General features: G+C 41.2%; 1 protein-coding gene across 2 annotated transcripts in view; it reads left to right on the plus strand.

Moving 5' to 3' along the window:
* nol4la (nucleolar protein 4-like a) overlaps positions 1–17,195 on the plus strand; it is a 36,233-nt gene extending 19,038 nt beyond the window's left edge. For both annotated transcript variants that reach the window (XM_044039057.1, XM_044039056.1), the window contains exons 2-11: positions 1,694–1,849; positions 4,210–4,321; positions 5,787–5,896; positions 8,351–8,492; positions 9,314–9,606; positions 9,730–9,915; positions 10,451–10,639; positions 10,762–10,881; positions 11,811–12,000; positions 13,311–17,195. In XM_044039057.1, coding sequence (XP_043894992.1) covers positions 1,778–1,849; positions 4,210–4,321; positions 5,787–5,896; positions 8,351–8,492; positions 9,314–9,606; positions 9,730–9,915; positions 10,451–10,639; positions 10,762–10,881; positions 11,811–12,000; positions 13,311–13,525 — 1,629 coding nt within the window. In that variant the 5' untranslated portion in view covers positions 1,694–1,777 and the 3' untranslated portion in view covers positions 13,526–17,195. The remainder of the gene's footprint in view (positions 1–1,693; positions 1,850–4,209; positions 4,322–5,786; positions 5,897–8,350; positions 8,493–9,313; positions 9,607–9,729; positions 9,916–10,450; positions 10,640–10,761; positions 10,882–11,810; positions 12,001–13,310) is intronic.
* Positions 17,196–20,175: the final 2,980 nt, after the last annotated feature.

Here is a 20,175-nt window from a genome sequence, read left to right on the forward strand (position 1 = left end):
CAAACAGTCCCTCCCTCCAGCTTCTCAAATGTGATTATTCACTGTTTAAAAAAATCACTTTACATTATATCTTTTTGGGTTTTTGACATTTAGAGATGTTTTACGAGAGTTGTTCCTTATCACCAGTGACATTCGATTGAGCAAATGATCAATTAGTTAATCAAGAGAGTAATGTGGAATAAAAAAAAAATATGGTTACATCAAATATTGGTTGCAGCAGAATTAGCCAAGCTTGGTCTGCAATGGTTGTTTGTGTTGGAATCCCTGGTGTGTATGCTGGATATTTTGTTGGGGTAGAATTCAGTGGAGAATGCAGCAGCCGTGTGGGTGCTCTGCACACCCCACAGTTGTATGAGATTATCTAAATCCAGTGTGAATGGACCTGACACCATTGTCCCAAGCAGCAGCAGCGGCGGTGGTGGTGGTGGTGGTGGTTGTGATGTCACCTGGGGAATGATGATGATACTGCGATAGATTACAGCTGTGATGAAGAGGAGGGGGATCACTATTATTTCATTTATTATCATTACATTTAGCCCATGTTGACAAGGGAGAGTGGCGAGAGGGAGAGAGAGAGAGAGAGAGGGAGAGAGGGGCCGGATTAAAACAAACCCGCTCTGTGAGCTGGCTTTAGTTGCCATGGCAACGATCATTACCTCGCACTTGGGAGAGCAGGAGCAAGGAGAAAGACGAGGAGGGAGGAGAGAAAGAAAGAAAGACAGAAAGAAAGAAGGGACAGAGAAGGGGGGATAGAGAGATGGAGGCAGGAGAGAGTACACAGTTGGGGAAAATGAAATGTCAGCTCTCAGAATCTGTGCAGAAATGTCAGGGAGAGGAGGGGGGAAAGTGTGATACCTCAGTGCCAGGGGGACAACTTTTTGAACTTGGGATCCTCCACTCACACAAACAGGGAAAAGATCACTCCCCACCTTGAACCCAATCCCCATAAAATGTCAGAGCATGTCCCGTATTCGCGTGGAGGAAGTGGCCTCTCAAACTGCAAGAAAAAAAACTAATTAAAAACTCCAAATCCATTAGTTCCATTTTATGGTTGCTGAGACACTTTACGTTGAAAATAACAGCAGGTGCTGGAATATAATGATAAGATCTTGTGGAAAAGGCAAAGTGTTGACTGCTTCGTGATGAGGGAATGAAAGAGTTACTTGTAGAAAAAAAAAACATGGAGGTAGAAGAGGGGAAAAAAAGAGGACAGCCCCATGTGGTGCTGTGGATGGAGGCTGTTGTCCTGGCAATCCCACTTCTATGGTGTGTCACATGACCCTTTGCCCAGCACACCTGCCCGGGAGATATCAGTGGTAGTTTCTATGGCGACAGGGTCAGCAGTATGGGAGGCAGAATGGCTGCCAGAGGTGGTGATAGGAGGGACTGCTGTTCCTGTACAGTGTTGGTGATGTTATTTTTAAGCTTGACAGAGACATGGGGTGATGGTTGCTGACCCAGCCACGGGGCGAGACTCCTCCACCTCCATGACTGCAGGAGGAAGGCTGGACCCAACACCTTGTGCGGTGTCTGTAACCACCTGACCCATAACTCATGGATGCAGGAATCTGTATTTTCCAGATTTAATATTCAATGTTTCTCTACTGTAGATGATGCAAACCTCTCACCCCTGTGAGCCTGAGTGGGTGGGACATTAAACTAAACTCCAGTCCATCTCTCTCTCGTCTTTCAGTGTTCGGATGGGAATTCAGCCCAAGACAACTCCTCCCTGAAGCGTGTAGCTGTGGTAGAAGACTTCTTTGACATCATCTATGCCATGCATGTGGAGATGGGTGCCGACCCCGGCAGAGCACCCAAACACGCAGGCCAAAAGAAGACCTACAAAGCGGTGCGTAAACGCTGAGAATCTTTACAGTAAATCTATTTCTGTATCTATAGTAAAAGCAGAGTGGTACACAGGTGTATGTATAACAAGACAAGAGCATTGAAAAGGAAAACACATAAATAACTTCATCAGAAAAACATAGATGTCAGATACCAGTCTACTAATACACTCACTCTGCTCATGTTTAACATGACCCCTGTCATACTTGAAAGGGGTAATGGATGATTAACTCGAGAGGAAGACAGCAGAACACCTGCCATTAAACACCACCACTAGCAGGAAACAATGGAGAATGTCATGGGGAATGTGCATAATTGTTAAATTATAATTATATAGTCTCAGATCCAACAACAGTAGAAAATCAAGTAGAATTTTGACTAATGGCTGCAGAGAAATTCATTAGGAGTCATCCTCTGAGAAACCCTGAACGGCTGTATTTCAAGTTAGTGGCATATTTTGTTTCTGAACCAAAATATTGGCCTCCCCTGTATATAAACAAAGACAGAACCTACTCATATGTCTTCAAAACAAGAACTCCACCTGCAGTTTGCAAATAGCAAATAAAAGCTGCACGCTTTCCTACAGAAGAACACATAGGAGGGGACAAACTGTGTATGAACACATGTGGTCTGTCAGTCACACCAAATGCAATACCACCAACCAACATTAGCACAAAGCACGGCTGAGTAAGTACAACATCGCAGAGTTGTCTTAGAGGGTTTACAATATAAAGTTCAAATGTAGATGTTCTCACTGGGGGCCACTTCGGACTCTATGTCTATGTTACTCTAATGGATGTTTCCATGATGAAGACCTTGCATCTGTATAAACTTTGTATTGTGAGCATGCATTTACCTTGTGTGTCCAAATATTCTCCTTTTCTTTGGGTTTAAGGAATCCCAGCAGACATAGACTGTATATAAAGATGATTGTAGCGCTCAGGAAATACCAGGGGAACAGAAAAAGACCAACCAGGTTTACAAATTAGACAAATGAGTTGCTTTTTTAAACAACAGTGCCTACTTTGTGTCATTATTATTGATGTTTTAAATACAGTCTCTTTGTTTGGAGATGTAAACAAATGTGTGGTCTCAGCTGTGGGTGTGATGGTGTCTCGACAAACTGAGAGGCTTTGTGTTCATCTGTGTTGGGAGTCAGGGCCCGCAACCACAAGTTTAGGAGAATATGCAAAATATATCCACATGAAACCGGCATTTTTGAAGCCCTAAAACACTATATTTTGAAAAAAAAGATCCGTCCAAAATCCATCCTTTACAACCTTCACTGTGCTGCTATCCTTCACATTAATGTATACATATGTATATGTATATATATATATATATACATATATATATATATATGTATGTATAAATATAAATATATATACATACATATATGTGTATATATATATATTTATTTATGACATTATCTACTGAACACACTTTTGCACTGTGTGGCAATCTGTTTCTTCTGCACTGCTGCAACCATGACGTAAGAATATCTCTATATTGTAAATATATGCAACAATAAAAGTTGAAAATTTATGTTTTCACGTATACAATCAATCAGTGTTGAGGGGGTTTTGCAGGACTTTGGTACTCCCTCCCCCGCAGAGGTGAAAAAAATAGTCATAGAGCCAAATTCCCCCTGCCCTGTAGTGAGGTCCTGTCACGTCTCATAGAGTGTACCCTTTTGAGGAGGCAGCATCACTGGGGCAGGGCATAATATGGAACTGTCACTGTGGCCTTCTGGGAGGTGCATGCTCCTCTGGGTGGCCTTTCCCTCTCAGCTGCCTCAAGGGTCCATGATGGGTGGGGGCAAAGGGGATAGAAAGCTGTGGCATTGGTGATGGTGGTAGTGGGCCGGTGGGGGTGGGCACCCCTGCTGCCTCTCCATGGTCACATGAAGGTCGCACTTTACAGGGAAACGCCAGAGGGGGCGAGGAGGGGAGAGGGTGGCATCGCAGCGGAGAGACAAACAGAGGAACGCTGAACATGAGAGAGAGCGAGAGAAGGAGAGAGGGAGCAAGAGAGGTGTAGCTACAGGTTGACTGCAACCTAAGAGAGCAGGAAAGGAAATGAACATGAAAAAGATGAACATCACTGCTTCTTTAAAGCACTAAAGCAGAAATGTACAGAGGCCCGGAGCTGGAATTAGGCCATCCAAAAGCAGGAGCAATTGCCCACAGGGAGGATTCCTGCCCATGCCACGTCAAGATAACACATTATCACCGACTCCTAACTTTCACGCATGCATGTGGAACAAATACCAACATGTGTACACCTGCACACAGTTTGAATTCAGCCACATCCTGAGTCTTTCTTTTTTAAACCCGGTCTCCTCCGCTCCCTCCCCTGACACAGATAGCTGAGACCTACGCCTTCCTGCCCAGAGAGGCGGTGACGCGGTTCCTAATGAGCTGTGGAGAGTGTCAGAAGAGGATGCACATCAACCCCAGCACTGCAGAGTTCAAAGGTAATGACACACATCTGACCCGTGGATCACTCACTCAATCTGCAGACATCATTAACTGATATGCTATTTTTGAAATCAACCTTTAAGAGCATGTTTCATTTGACATACTGACACAGAGAAGGGTTAATTACTGTGTTGAGTTGCATGCTGGGATTTTATTAACTAATCAGTCTTCTAATAAATCATTTAGGGGTAAAAAATTCATCATTACATTTATTAACAATCTTTGTTTTTTTCCGCATAGATATTTAATTGAATGATAAACACGGTTTTTTTGCACTTTGAAGAGTTTTTTTTATCATTAATAAAACATATTGTATGTATAATCATCACTAACATGATGTAACAAAGACTCAAGAGGCCTGCATCTCTGGGAGCCACTAAAATGATCACATAATCCCTCTAGTGGCCAGTGTGGAGACTACACTCAACTTTCAATTATATTGTTTCAGTTCCTTTTGCAGGATGTTGCTGCACTTCTGCTCAGTTTGCAATAGTTTGTTCTGTGATTAGATAAGAACTTCTTAAAGAGTGATTCAGGGAAAAAAAACAAAGCCATTATAGAAGTTATGCTGGTGTATTGGTGCTCTGTCCCGTTTTAATCCTAATCCAAATTCTATAGCATGGAGCAGAACGGATTTTTCAACCTGAAAGCGAGAACCAATCGAAAACAACGGCTTTAAAGTCAGTTTGGCTGACAACTTGTGTTCTTTGATGCCTACCTCTTTCATTTCAGACACTGCTGAAATATTTATTTTCACTTTCTTACACTTTCCAAGGATACGATAATATCTGCTGTGCATTGATTAGAAAAAGATTAGGGGAAAAAACACATTACTGAATAAACTCTAACTAAAAAAGGCTTTTAACTCTAATAACGACAATGCAAATGATAAATGCCAATTTGGCATATTTTCATTGCTGATTGTTAATGATGGCACAGTTGTGACATTAACCACCATTTCATAAATATTATTTTTTGTTGTAATGTCATGTGCACAACACAACGTTATAAATTTAACGATAATAAAGTCTAAATAAGAGCACAAATACATATTTTTTAAGTGTTGTTATTATTTATTTGAGTTTATTTACGTTTCACATTCACATTTAATGTCTCTCTTTATTACTTGTATCACCGTCTGGGTTTTGTCAAATGCATAATTCAAAGTATTCAATTAAAAGTGAAGGTACTGCATAAACAAAACTTGACTCAAAGTAATTTGTACTCAAAATGTATCTTACTTTAGAAATTAAACTGAACATGTAAGGTGTGCATTCGTTAATGTAGCTGCCAGATTATTCAGATTATTTCCCCTGAAATAAATTTTGCAATAATTCAATCAAATGGTATTTACAGTAAAAGTACCTCAAACACCCCCTGCTGAAGTGAAGTTCCTAATCTAAGTGTTTAATGTTTCATATTTGTTGTGTTTTCAATGTTTTCTTTTTTCTGCTTTTTCAGAAAATGACAGACCAACTTCTTTGGCCCCAGACCTCATTGATTACAATATGCCACTTACTGCCACCTACCTGAAACAAATGAAACTGCAGTGCATGACAACCACAGAAAGGGTAAGTGTCTCCTCCTGCAAGTGGACAATAAATGTTTGTGAAGTTTGGGCATAAGGCCTCCTGATGAATGAATTAAACCCCTTAATTTCCCATTAAATCTGCCACTGTTACACTTTCCCAAATAGACCATAACTGTATACAAGAGTATCCTGCGTTTTTTTCTTTCTTTCCTTATGTCATCGTTAGGATGTAGGGATCATCTCCTTAACTTTTTTTTAACTAGTCCTCTTCTGGCCTTGGAGGAGGAGATGAGTGTCAGAGGAGGATTAGTAAAGCTTGTGCACAGAGTGACGTCATGTGTGAGACCACTCCCCTGTGTAGCTGTGACAGTAGCACTCACAAGCCCCTGTCACTAAAGTGCAGGGGCTGAGCGCTACTTCATGATGATAACACAGACCTCACTCGCGCATAATTAGGATTATCCGGAACAATGACCCAGGTTGTGATTTGTGGGTGAGTACAAATTAACAAATACTCAGATTGTTGGTCACATCTGCATGTGTGTGTGTGCAGACTGCAAACTGAGAACGAAATGGGCAATGATTTAATAATTAACCACGAGCCGGGGTGATTTCAGCGCTCTGGTAATTTGTTCCATATCTGTGCTGCAGTGTCTTTAGTGTTCAGAGCAGCGGCTGCTTTAACCGAACAGCAGGTTTGTTCTGTTGACAAATGTGGAATCTTTATCTGGTTGTTTGCAGAGCTCACAGTCACAATTCGTCTTGTGCGTGTTGCTTTGCAGAGCTCAACCAACCTTGAATTTCTCTTTGAAACAAGATACAGACATGTTTTTTTTTTTAACCAAACTCTGACTTTATTGTGATGTTTAGTTTGGATACAGGCCTAGTTGTTCACACACCACCATAAAGGGACTAAAACCAATGATCCTCTGTCCTTACTATATCATAACATAGTGAAAAAGGAAATGTATTTTCTGTCTCTAGACACACCCAGAAACTCAAAAATATAAATATAAAACTCAAATCTCTTTTCACTCTTTTTATTCTAGTCTATTTATTTTTTATTTTGTGCTGAATTTTCAAAGTAGATCCTCCAACTTTTTCAAGTATCTTTTTTTCTTTTTTTACACACAGACATTAATGATGCTACATTTCTAACTACTTAGAAAATGTAATTAGAGAGACTCTCTTCCTCTCCTTCTCTATTTCTGTCGCTCCCTCTCTCGCTCTCTTTAATGCTCCATGGCTCACTTGGTGCCTAATAGAGCTGTCACTGAGCATTTTGGTCTCCCTCAAACCTCTTACAGAGGGACGGCTGCATATTCCCAGGAGTTTAGGCCTGTTTGTGTGCTCGTGTGTGGAGGAATGAGATGTAATTCTGCCCCGTCCCCATCACACAGTCATAGTCTTGCCTCCCGTGACTGAGATGCCAGCTGACACATGACGCAGCGCTGCATGGATGCCAAGTGAAGTCACCTTCCACGTTACCTTAACGTGTTCTGGACTCTGGGAGGCTTTAGCGCGGCCTGTGGGTAGTTTGTGAGATTACTTCCTCTGTCCTTTTAGTCTAATCCTCAGCTCTTCTGGTTTACTCACATTTATAGTGTGCTACGACAGGCGTCTTTAAGGTCTCTCTCTGTAACACAGTTAAAAAGAGCAGTGCTTCAAAAGATATATTACTGAACAGGGAAAGTCCAAGGTTTCTGTGTTTGTCAGCGCATTTTATTAACTGTCAGAATCCAAAGAAATTTCCCTTTATTCTAACCTTCAGCTGAAGTTGAAGTGATATTATTATATGACTTATTATACACACCTGCCTGAGGATGTACGACAGTCTGAGTCAGTGCCTTCTCACTGGTATCTGTTTTGTATTTGGAAGTGTGTGATGTGATTTTACCTGATAAGTAACAGTACGTGGTTTTTTAAAAATAGAATAGAACAGAATAAATTGTTATTGTGTACCGAAGTGGAAAATTGTCTTACAATTACAGGCGACAAAACAAAACTAGACTAGACTAAAAACAGGACCTAAACCCACAATAAAAGCACATGAAAATAAATTAAAATACATTACTTAATTTGATGACAATTTGACCTCACTGAATAATTTTATTTATTTTGCATTTTTATTGGGGTTTTTTTTGCACTGTTAGGCACTTTGTACATTGTTTTGTACAAGTACTCTGTAAGTGAAGATGTTATTATTCCTTACTCATTACTCCTTTTGCCATCACTTACACTGAAATGCATTCAGGAAAGGATTATTTTTCCCAAACAATGCCAGTGACAAAATCACTTTAAGTTCACAAAGGGCCGCAATAGTGTTGTTTGAAAACTAACTTTAAAACTCTTCTTTGACAGAACAGCTTTACAAGACAATAGGAAAACACATTTTTCTCCCTCTGTGTATCTAAAGAGACAAGTTTGAAGTTTAAAAAAGTGTATTGATAATTCTATCTCTCTCTCTTCCTCTGTCACTTCTGTCTCTCTTCAGGATGACAGTTCGGAGAGCAGTGAGGAAATGAACACCACTGAACCTACGTGGGTCGCAGCCGAGCAGCCCCCAGTGCCTGAGCCCAGTCCACCTAATGGAGAGCGAGTCAACAACACAACAGCTGCCATTAAAGAAGAGGACGGTGAGACGTCATTACCTGCTGCTGCATCATCATCTTTGACGGCAGTTGATTGTTTTGTTTTTAATCTTTTGAGTTTTATTTACATCTGGAGTTTGACTGTATCCTCCTGAAACAGGTGGGGGACAAAAATGGTGTTGTACAGGAAACAGCTTGCCTTGTTCTTAGTGGACTAATCCAAATAAATCCACTCTTACAGGGGGTGGGACACCATCGCAGCCCCAATCCATTGTGCACCCCTCTCTGTCTCTCAGGGTAGAAGGCTTAAAGAAGTAGGACAAAGGCCGATGTCAACCTTCACAGATTAGACGCCACCATAGAAAGGACTGAAAATGGGGCAAAGCGCTGAAAGGCTGAATTACCGGGTTTCAGTAAAAAGAGGTGTTCGCACATGTAGAAATGATCATGTGAAATTAGTACATGGCCATAAACTGGGTTAAAAAGCTATAATTTTCACACAACAGGGAGTGAAAGCTCCCTTCCCCCATAGCTCCCCGCCTCACTTCCTTCCCTGTTCATTGTAAAAACTCTGGACATGTAAGATTCTCCCGCTTTTTTTCCCCCTGTAACTTTTATTTATCTTGATAGTTGACCCCAATACTCACACTCGGTTAACAGTTTGTGAAAGCACAACATCATGAGGCAGGATGTTCCCGCCTCCTGTGGTAACACACCCACTCTGCTGCCAGCCAGGACAGAAATAGTGTCTATCGCAGTCAACAAACCCACGTTAAAGCTAAATGGTGCTGATGACAAATGTCCACACAGCTCATCAGTGTGTCTGCATATCTAACCCTGTCCTCCTGTTCCCTCCCCTCTGCCAGATGACGACTCCTCGGAAAGCGGCAGTGCCAACGGGTTGCCGGCCCTGACCTCGCCGGAGGTACTGGCCGCCAGTGGGAACCCCCCAGATGGTGGGGCCCCTTATGGGGAGGTGACGGAGAACGGCTTGAGCGCTCCCCTGGACTTCAGCGCCACCTCGTCCTCGTCGTCCTCAGAGGATCAGCAGCCGGTCAATCTGAGTGACAGACTGCTGCCTGTGGGAAGCTCGCTGTCCAACACCTACCCTGCAGACACAAACAGGAAGTACCCCATCAAAACAGAGTACGCCAACAAGGTGAGTTGCATCAATCTAATGATCTCCTCTCTCGTGTAGAGCCAACTTTGTGTTCAGGTAGAAATCCACATTTGTGTATGAGCTACAACAGTGTAATTTTTGTTTGTTTCTGGCTCTGTGTAGTCGCCTCCTTACAGCTCAGGAAGCTATGACTCTGTGAAAACTGAACTGAGCATGAGTGTGGAGGACTTGACCTCTGCTCGGGCGCAGATAATCGATGAAGATGATGATGATCATGACGACCACGATGACAGCGACAAGATTAATGATGCTGAGGGTATGGACCCGGAGAGACTTAAAGCCTTCAATGTAAGTGGCCAGTCATAGTCAGCCAGTTATGTATAATATCCTTTCATTCATACACAGTGAATACAACAGACCTATTTGTGGCTCCGTTGAATGTCTCCCTCTTGAATTATATCCATTTTTGTCATGTGCAGATTTTATACTTGTAAAATGTTAAAGATGAGGGGGGAAAAAACATCATGTCCAAATGTTCAGCATTCTCTTTTATTTTGTGAAAAGGTTATTTTTGCATTTTTGAGTCTAATGGAAACAAAAAGATTACATTAGTGAATAAGCAAAAGCCAGAAATACTGTCCTGCGTATGAGCAATGACTCCATTTTCAACATTCTTCTTTTCATCTCCTCCCCCTCCCTCTTTATCCTCTCTACCTCTAATGCTCTCCCATCCCCATTCCTTTCCTCTCTTTTGTTTTCAACTCTCACACCCCTCTCCCTCCCTCTCTCTTTTACTCTCTCCCTCCCTCCACCCTGCACCCCCTCTCCATTTTTCTGCTCTACATCCTCTCTTCCCCCTTCCCCCTCACCCTGCCTCTGTCAGATGTTTGTGCGTCTGTTTGTGGATGAGAATCTGGACCGCATGGTGCCCATCTCCAAACAGCCCAAGGAGAAGATCCAGGCCATTATCGAATCCTGTAGCCGTCAGTTCCCAGAGTTCCAGGAGCGCTCCCGCAAGCGCATCCGCACCTACCTCAAATCCTGTCGCCGTATGAAAAAAGGAGGTTTTGAGGTAGAAAGTCCTCCCATCTAAAACATTGTCTGTGAAAATACAACATGCACTCATGAATCTAAAAGAAATTCAGTGTTTCATGTTCATGATTTGTAAAAATCTTGCTGACTCCTTGCTGCCAGATACGACCGACACCTCCTCACCTCACCTCTGCCATGGCTGAGAACATCCTTGCTGCCGCCTGCGAGAGTGAGACCAGAAACGCTGCCAAGAGGATGCGACTCGATGTCTACCAGGCGACGGTAAATGTCTTGGCAGTGGCTGTTTGTGAATCTGCCCAGCAGGGATTTTGGAACGTGATGAAATGACCACGCATCAGTGGAGCATAGCTTCACCCTCAGCTCTGAGCAGAGCACCATCCAATCCATCCTTTTGAAATAATGCTAAAAGAGAAAAAAATAAACGTGGGCAAAGGACTTGGGGCCACAAAGATGGAGCTCAGGGGTGGTGTCTCTGTGATTTATCAACAGACTCTACCATCTACATACAGTGTTAAGCCACATGAGGGAAACACTGAGTCTGACCGTGCACCACATGAATAAATGGAACAAAATAGAACTTGTGTGTGTGAGCTGGAATAACAAGGAGAATGGCAAAAAATGACCTACCTACCTACCTGCCTACCTACCTACCTTCCTAAGTCATTTACAAATGTACAAAGTCTTTTGTTGTAGCTTTACAAAATTATACAATAGTCACTTATTGTACATAAATACAAACAAAACAAAACAACCTATCCATCTAACTATCAAATCAACTAAGCTGCAACAAGGTAACAAACCCTGACATTTTGCCCCAAAATATCATAAATCATTAATTGAAAATATAAATATTATACCTCATTATTAAAGCATTGTTTGTTTCCGAACATTCTCCAGAATTTGTCGTTTACATAGTAGTGGAGTAAAGTGGCACCTGACAGTAGAAGGCAGGAGAAAGGACACCTCATGTGCATGAAATTATCCAGAGTTTCTCCTGTTGTGTGAGAATTGAGGGTCCATAAACCCTTATAGGCCTTATTGACCCTCAATAAGGCCTATAAGGGCATTTAGCCATAGACTAATACATGGTTTTAAATGATGTACATATATATAGTATTTATTTTGATTTATATTTGAGTGTCACACCTCAATATTCTGCCCCCACACTGAGATAGTTTAATTTCTCATAGGATGAGCCAGTGTCTGTTGACAAGGCCAACTCGAAGGACCCATCCTCCGTGGCCCAGACAGCGTTTTGTATTTCCAGTGCAGCTTTTGCCCAGGACCAGCTCTACACCAACGGAGGCCTCAATTACAACCTGCGAGGATATGGGACAGTCGGCAGCAACCAGCAGAACTCTGGAGCTGCACAAACCAACGGTAAGAAGCATTTTAGGTACACAGAAAAACGAATGAAGTGGCAGGATTAACACCTGGTGCGGTCTTCAGGTTTATGTAGCGTGTGTTCAGAAATGGTTCTTCTGTAAACCTCAGTTGTGGCATCAACAAGGCATTTTTACCCGGAGAAAATGCTCCTCACCAGATGTTTTATCTTTTTTTTTTGTGCATGAAATTCTCAATAAATCAGCAGTTTCTGAAATATCCCAGCCCGGCCTTTTCTGGCACCAATAATGATGCCACATTCAGAGTCACATCATCTTTCTTCCTCACACCGATACTTGGTTTGAGATTCAGCGGGGCCGCCTCGACCATGTCTACATGAGTTGATGCTATGTGACTGGCTGATTAGATATTTGCATAAACAAGCATTTTAACTGTTTTTGTTTGTTATTTTTTCAATCTCAATTTATTTAATACAATATTATTTAAGATACAGAGTTCTTTGGCATACCTGCTTCTTTAAAATTCTGAATTCTGAAATTTTCATAATTATTCTTTTTGTTTCAGTTCTGCCAGAGATTTCTTCCTGTTTTTTCTCTCTACTGACACCTAGTGCTTGGTTTTTGTGTTAGGTTTTCCTCTCTCTGTCTCTCTCTCTCTCTCTCTCTCCCTATATATATATACATACATATATGTATATATACATATATATATGGTATATATAAACATGTAATAGTGTAAGGTTTCTGCCTGACTACGTTAAAGTGCCTTGTTGTGATTAGGCGCTATACAAATAAAACTGAATTGAATTTGTTGTACATTCCAGGGTGTTTAGTCCCTACATAGTTTGATTTTTAAAACAATGTTCTCTGTGTGTGTGTGTGTGTGTGTGTTTTCTCCGGGTTCTCCGGTTTCTTAGGCAATTAGAGTGTCCAGTTTGCGATTAGGCAAACTGGACACTCTAAATTAAAGGTGTGAGTGTGAGAGTGAGAGTGAGAGTAAGAGTTGATGGTTGTTTATCTCTGTGTGGCCCTGTGATGGACTGGGACCTGTCCATGGTGTGACCCCGCCTTTCGCCCTATGTCAGCTGGGATTGGCACCGGGATATACTGTTGTAGAGTTACGGCAGACATCGTTTGTTTGAGGATTATGAGCAGAATGTTGATCATATTGATCATGGGCCTTTATGATTGGAATTGCATGTTGCACTTGTTTTTGTTTGTCTTTCTACTCCTGTGTTTCGATGATATGAGAGGAGAAATAGCAGCACTATTTAAAGAATAAGGATGCCTCCTGACCCTATGTTGCGCGTTTCAATTGCTTAAATCCCATCCCGATCGTCTCCACAGGTCCCACAGATCTGAGTATGAAGTCCGTCTGCCCAAACTCCACCTCCAGCGCCAACAGTCATGGTCAGGGAGGTGGTGGCGGGGGAGCGTCAGCTCAGCTCAGCCCTCCAGAGGTCACAGCAGTGAGACAGCTTATCGCTGGGTACCGGGAGTCCGCGGCCTTCCTCCTGCGCTCAGCAGATGAGCTGGAAAACCTGATCCTGCAGCAGAACTGAGTCTGAACCAAACCGTGCCAACACCCTCTCCTTTAGCCTGTCCATCCCCGTCGCCCTCAGTCACACATACCTGGGCAGACTTTCATTATACAAAGACACAAATATACCCACGTGATACTGCAGTGCTACAGTGATACTGTAGGCATGGCACCTTTACTTTTCTCCCTCATGTTTATTATGTATTTGGACAGGCCAGAACATATCACAGGCTGAAAAATGTTTATTTATGCATTTGGTTCACTTTGACCTTAGTGCCCTCTTCTCTGTAGCCATTCATTCCATTCATTTTCCTTTTACCACCTCAACCTCCATTTGTCTCAGGAAGTGAAGATCTATGTGGGAAAAAAAGGTAAAAAAAATCAAATCTGCATTGGTGTATAAGGAAGTAGCAGAGGCGTGCGGTTAGTTGTGTCCATAACGCCACGCTGGCTCATTTGTGTAGATTTCTGGACAAATTAATAGTGAAAATAGCAGTGATTTGGTGTCGGTATCTTGTCTCTGTTTTTGACACAAATGTAAAATATGCTGTGAAGTGGCATGATTTGATCCTGTCTTCTGAATCAAGTCTTTTTTCTAACACCGGTAACTCAAAATTCATCTCTTGTCATGGAAAAATTTGCTTAGTCGAAGTCGCTGCTAAATCCACTGTCTTGTGAGCCTTAACGGATTCTTGTGTGTGTACCTCAGTTGTGTGGATCGCGTTCCAGATTTGTAGGCATGTGGTTACTGAGAGTCAAAGTCTCGTTACCCAATGTGATCTGATATTCAGTTATATTTATTTGAAACACGGACATCATTTGTCGACTATTTGTCGCTGATAAAAAATAAATAAATGTGGGAGGCTTTTTTAAGACACCTTGATATGCAAATCGAGGTCACAGACTTCTGTCAGGGACGAGCAGGAGATGACTTTAAAAAGTGGATAAAAAAAAGAAAAGGTGCAATATTGAAGATAATCAGTTACGTGTGTCTGCTTACTGGAATGACGAGGCATTTTGAAGGAGTTTTAACCCAAACCCTCCGTCTGCTGTAATTGTCAAGTTGTTAAAAAAAGAAATAATATCCCATGCAGCATTGTAGCCTCTTTCAATGTTGTTGTTTATTGTGGACGCCGATCTTTATCGCTAACCTCATAACTGAGGCACTTTTGTGCACTGGGATCAGTCGCCTGTGGAGTGATGTTAAAAGGAAATGGGACCTGGCAGAAAAATGAGACTTAATGTTGCACGTCTTTCTTTCTTTCTTTCTTTTTTTTTAACTTTAAAGTGATTTTTGTGAAGGTTGTTGTGCAAGTGTTAAAAGTGCACACAGAGCTCACACGCATCCATGGCATGAAGGCATATAACGTCCATGTGGCTTTTGCGGGAAGCAGTGTGAGTCAGTGTGGGCTGCTCAGATAAAAGAAACTCTACTGTCTGTCTGTCTGTCCATTGGTCCATCAGTCCACCTTTATTGTCCCCTCTGTGTCAAACCGTCTCTCTCTCTCCCATCTCCACTGTTCTCATTGACCTTGTGTCTGAAATCACACTGTTTCAAAAAGAAAAAAAAGAAGCAAGAGACAATCTTTGAAAAAGATGTAAGCGCATCACAGTTTACTCGCCCGGCTTTCTGCTTTTGTGACTGAGTGTGTGTGTGTTTATGTACTGTATATATGTGTGTGTGTGTGTGGACTGAGGGCACACAAAGAGTACTTAAAGCAAATCTAGAGCACAGTCTCACAACAGACATTTTTAAGGGTGAGTCACTCGGCACAAAAAAAACACTTGTGTAAGTGTGTGTTTCTGTGTGTGTGTGTGTGTGTGTGTGGGTGTGTGTGGGGTATTATCTTTTTTGTTTTGTTGTAAGCTTTGGTATTGTCAGTATCAGTATGTCGATTGTCCCCTTTGTGTGTACGTGGAGTGACACTGTTTTTACAACATCAGTCTGCGATGATTTGATTCAGTCGGCTGAAACATTCCAAACAAGGACAATGACTCTTCGAGCGGCCACCAGCGGCTCGCACCTTATTGATTTGTCAAAGTTTAGAGAGATATATTTCTGTATTTATTTTCACAAATCTATCATATTTTATCACAAGTCAGTTTTTATTTCAGAGTCGCCCGCTGCCATAGGACCAGGCTGCTCTCACGTCAGAGTTAGATTCATCCTTAAAAAGAACCATTTTACATTTTTATTACCACGTGTCACGATTGGGCTGCATTTACGTTTAAATTCTCTTATCTATTGCAAGTTTGGAAGCACTTTATAGCTCAGGACTAAGGTAACATAACATAGTGATGTGAGTTTGTCTTTACCTCATTTTGGAACATCAGCTTCAAAGGAAAAAACTTATTTTAGATTATTACAACTTTCAGCACGACTCGCGGTCAGAAGCAGTTTCCATTCTTCTTTGACTGGTGCTCATCGGTTTGCATGGTCCATGTGAGGGATGTTATCATGAAGGAGACCCAGAAAAACCAGGTTTTTACTGACAAAAGCCTTTCCTTTCCTTATCCTTTACCTCAGGATTTCAGCAGGATGAAGCTGGTCTGGAGCAAACGTCTAGTTTTATTTACATAAAGTCAAAGTGTGGAGAAAAGGATGTGTAGGGAGTGCAGCAGAAGCATGTTTGAGATCAGCATTGATCTCAGATTCCCTCAGAGTGTCTTCTCCTCTGAGAGTTAAGTCTGTTTTTAAGTATTTCCCTTTTATTAATCGTTTACATTAACTGCCTAATTAGTGCTGAAAATGAACATGTAGTAGATATGCGACAAAACCACTGGTTTATTTTTAGTGCAAGACAATATTTAGGATTTTAAGTGTCTTCAGGGTCTCTACAGGGCTTTATGTTGAGACTTAGAGGTCCAATGTGTAAGAACTGTAAACGTTACATCCTGTGGCGAGACTGTACAGATTGTCCTCCATTTCCCAAACACGGACTCTGATCTTCTGAGCTTGAGCATTTGTTTTAGGCTGGTTTGTCCATTTGATCTACTGTAAATCCAATTGCCTAAAGTACATGTAAAAAGAAACTAAATGATTAAAACGCTCATACATACAAACATACTTACTTACAGGAATAATATACATTTCTGGCCATAAACGCACCTAAATATTACACACTGGATCTCCAAGTCTGACTTTAGCTGCTCCGCCCAGAGCCTTACTATTTTTTTCTTTTACTCTGCCTCAAAGAAAACGTTCGAAACACTACCTGCTCATTGCCTAAAGAGCCACATTTATTTCCCTCAGGAACCAGAAAAAAGTTTACCATCAACTTCAAAAGTAACACTTAAGTTCTGTTAGAAAGTTATTCAGTTGCTGTGTTTTTATTTGAAAGCACAAGTATTTTAAAGAGAAACTGTATTCTAAAGACATGAGCGTCTCGTGTCAAATCAGCTTCATTCACACTTGACCCAGTGTGACACAGAGAGCGCAGATCTTTCCCGACTCTCTGACCCTGACTCCTCTGGTTTATCTGGTGACTCCCACTTCATGAACTATCCCTCTGGACTCTAAAACAGACATGATCGTAGACGTTGGTGGGAGCTGACTCCTCATACATGTCTTCCTCGTCTCCTCCAACCTGCTCGTTTTGTTACTGTACTACCATAGCAGATCCTTGACAGTCTCACGTAGAACTCAGTGATGCCACGCTGAATCTCGTCCCATTATCAACAAAAAAAACCCACAAAAAAAACACCATACACACAATAAACGCTTGCAGATTTGTATTCCGTCTGAAGTGTACACGCTAAGCAACATTTTAGCTGTTTGGTGGAGTTACTGTGATCAACAACGACCACTTGTTGTCATGTTGTTGTTGTTGTTTTTGTTTTGGTTTCCTCTTCTTCTTCTTGAAAGCCCAATTGATTTTCTCTTTGTATTGACTGGACAATGTAATCTATTGGTGTTGATTAAAAATGCCCTGGTAGCTTGTGGATTTGCTAAAGTGGTCAGATAAATGTACTGTATAGCTGTACAAAGAGTGATAAAAAAAAAGACGTTTTCAACCTTTCTTTTTCTTCTGTGGGTACAGCAATGTTTTCTAAAAAAAAAAAAAAAAAGAAATCTCAAAGTGGTTTTAGCCCTTGCCTGTTTTAACTTATAATTTGGTGGTGGTCTGTATTACTTCTATTGTTATTTATATGATTTCAGTTGTTGCCTCTCCTGCACTGATGACAGACTGTAGCTCTGTGCAGGAGCTTGTACTGTAAACCTGTGTGAAGCTTTGTATTTTCCCCTCTGGTTTTTTGGACTCAGTGAAAGTGTGATGTTTACATGTACAGTTTTTCAGAATACTTTTCTTTCCTTTTTTGGCGTCTTATTCAGACTCTTTCTTTCTTTACCCCCCTAATATATGTACATTTGCCCAGATATTTTTAGTTTTGTTGTTGTTGTTGTTTTTGTTGTTGTTACATTGCATCAAGTGCAGGCGTGACCTCGTTGACCCCCTGCGGTCACACGGTCACGGAGTGTGCCGTGACAACTGGTTGTGGTCGGCTCTTTGTTGTGATTGCTTCCAGCATTTTAATCTTAAGAAAAACGGGAGCGTCGCAGCTTCTCAAAGTGGACCAGAAACGATTTATTAAGGATCAAGACGACTTTAATCAGCTGTTTTAAAATACTATTGTGGCCTAAATGGAGAGCGGTGCGGTGTAGGTACATTTATTATGCTACATGAAGTGCTCATAATCTTTTAATATCCCAGCCTTGTTGTTGGGATAGACTCCTTGTCCTTAACCTGACAGGTATCCTGAAAGGTACACTTTGACCTGTTGTAATATCTCCTTGGTAACATAAAAGCCATTCCCCTCTCCTGGCCTTTTAGGGGGAACCATAAACCTCAGGAAATACTGAATCTCCAAGTTTAGTTTTTATCCAGTGATTTCTTCTGAAATGAGATTTAAATCTCTAAGGAAAAACCATCAACATTTATATGAGATGTCTATTGTTTTGTACATTTATCATTGTGATTTTAAAGTGGAGCTTTTTCCAGTACCTGTGTGACTTAATATTTTGTTGTTTTCTTTTTCTTTTTGGGAGTGTTTATAGGTATGGATATTTATTATTATGATTATTATTATGATTATGATTATTATTATGATTATTATATGTGAAACTACAAAAAGACAAAAGAAAAAGGTTGAACCTGTTTTCATTTGTATGTTTCATGCAAAACAGTCGAGGTGAGATTGTCTCTGCCTCCAACATATCATTGAGGGACTTGTGTTTGTTTGGGAATAGCGCTTTCTCAGTGTCGCATCAACGCTATGACAAAAAACTTAAAAAAAAACAAAAATCCACACACACACCAGTGGTTTACCAACAGCAGAGTAACACAGCTCTCCTCTTCTCCTGAGATGTCAGTAAATAAATAAAAACAGTGCGATGAGCTATCAAACTCACATCTGCTTTGTGCTTTCTTCTTCTATTTTCTGTTTTGCTGTAACGTCACTGTCAGGTGGTTTCCATACGTGTTTACTAAGTCACCACAAGAGGGCAGCAGAGATACAGAAAACAGAAAAAAACAATGTCCTCCTTTAAGGTGAGGTGCAGGGGACACAAGCTGCAGGCACATATGGACATGCAACACACACACACACACTGGTTTCCATGACTTCAGAGGACATTGCATTGACTTACATTCATTTCCTGGAGACATACTCTAAACGTAACCATATTCACTACTGGCCTAATCCTAATCCTAACCCTGACTCTAACCATAACCCAAACCTAACCTCAGCCTTACTTTAAAACATCTCTTAAAATGTAGTAATTTACACTATTCGGACTTGATGTCCCCGTAGAGAAACAAGTCCCCATGATGTGAGTGCATATATAAATTTAGGTCGCCACAACATCATGAATACCAGGCACACACACACACACTCAGGTTTGCACAGCTGTTCTTCATGAGACACTGCATTGATGTTCATTCATTTGAATAGCCTAAACAAAACTAATGAAAGATCCAAATGCAAATGAACAGAAACAACTAACTAACTAACCAACTAACTAACTAACTCGAACCTTGTCTGACACCTGTGCTCTAATAGAAAATAAGTTTAAAGAGGGAACTTAAACTCACGTCCTAATTCATCCTGACACTTAAACACCTGCTCTCTCTGTTAAAAAGAAGCTTGTATCGTCTTAATCTGCACTCACTGTCTCTTCTTCTCCTCATGGAGACACATTGATATAATAAAATGATCTTAAACTATGTGATAAAACCACCTTTAGCTTCACGCCCGCTGAATCTAAATCTGTTTTTCCAGGGTTTTTGATTTTTCTTTTCTTTTTAAAAAATCTGATGAAATGAAAAGAAACAAACACCTGTGACCTGTTTGCGATTAGTCACGCTGGGACTTGGACTGGCAGAGGGAAATTCTCAGTTCCACGTGGAGCTCACGCTTTCTGCTTGTGCTACTGATCAAATATAGACCTTAAAAAATCCAGGTCGTCACTTGACCTCCTGAAAGCAGCACGAGACACTTTTATCTGATGTCCTGCATCCTGTCCGTGGAATAGTTTCTAATTCAGCACTATTCAAACATGTTTTTGTTGGTTTGTCCTTGTTGCCTGTTGCTGCTTTTTGGTGATCCATCCTTTATCGTGTTGCACAAACTCTGCACAGATACACCCCGTGTGACCTCATTTAAAAAGGGGGG

This window comes from Solea senegalensis, linkage group LG11 (genome assembly GCF_019176455.1).
Source record: "Solea senegalensis isolate Sse05_10M linkage group LG11, IFAPA_SoseM_1, whole genome shotgun sequence".
NCBI classification, from domain to species: domain Eukaryota; kingdom Metazoa; phylum Chordata; class Actinopteri; order Pleuronectiformes; family Soleidae; genus Solea; species Solea senegalensis.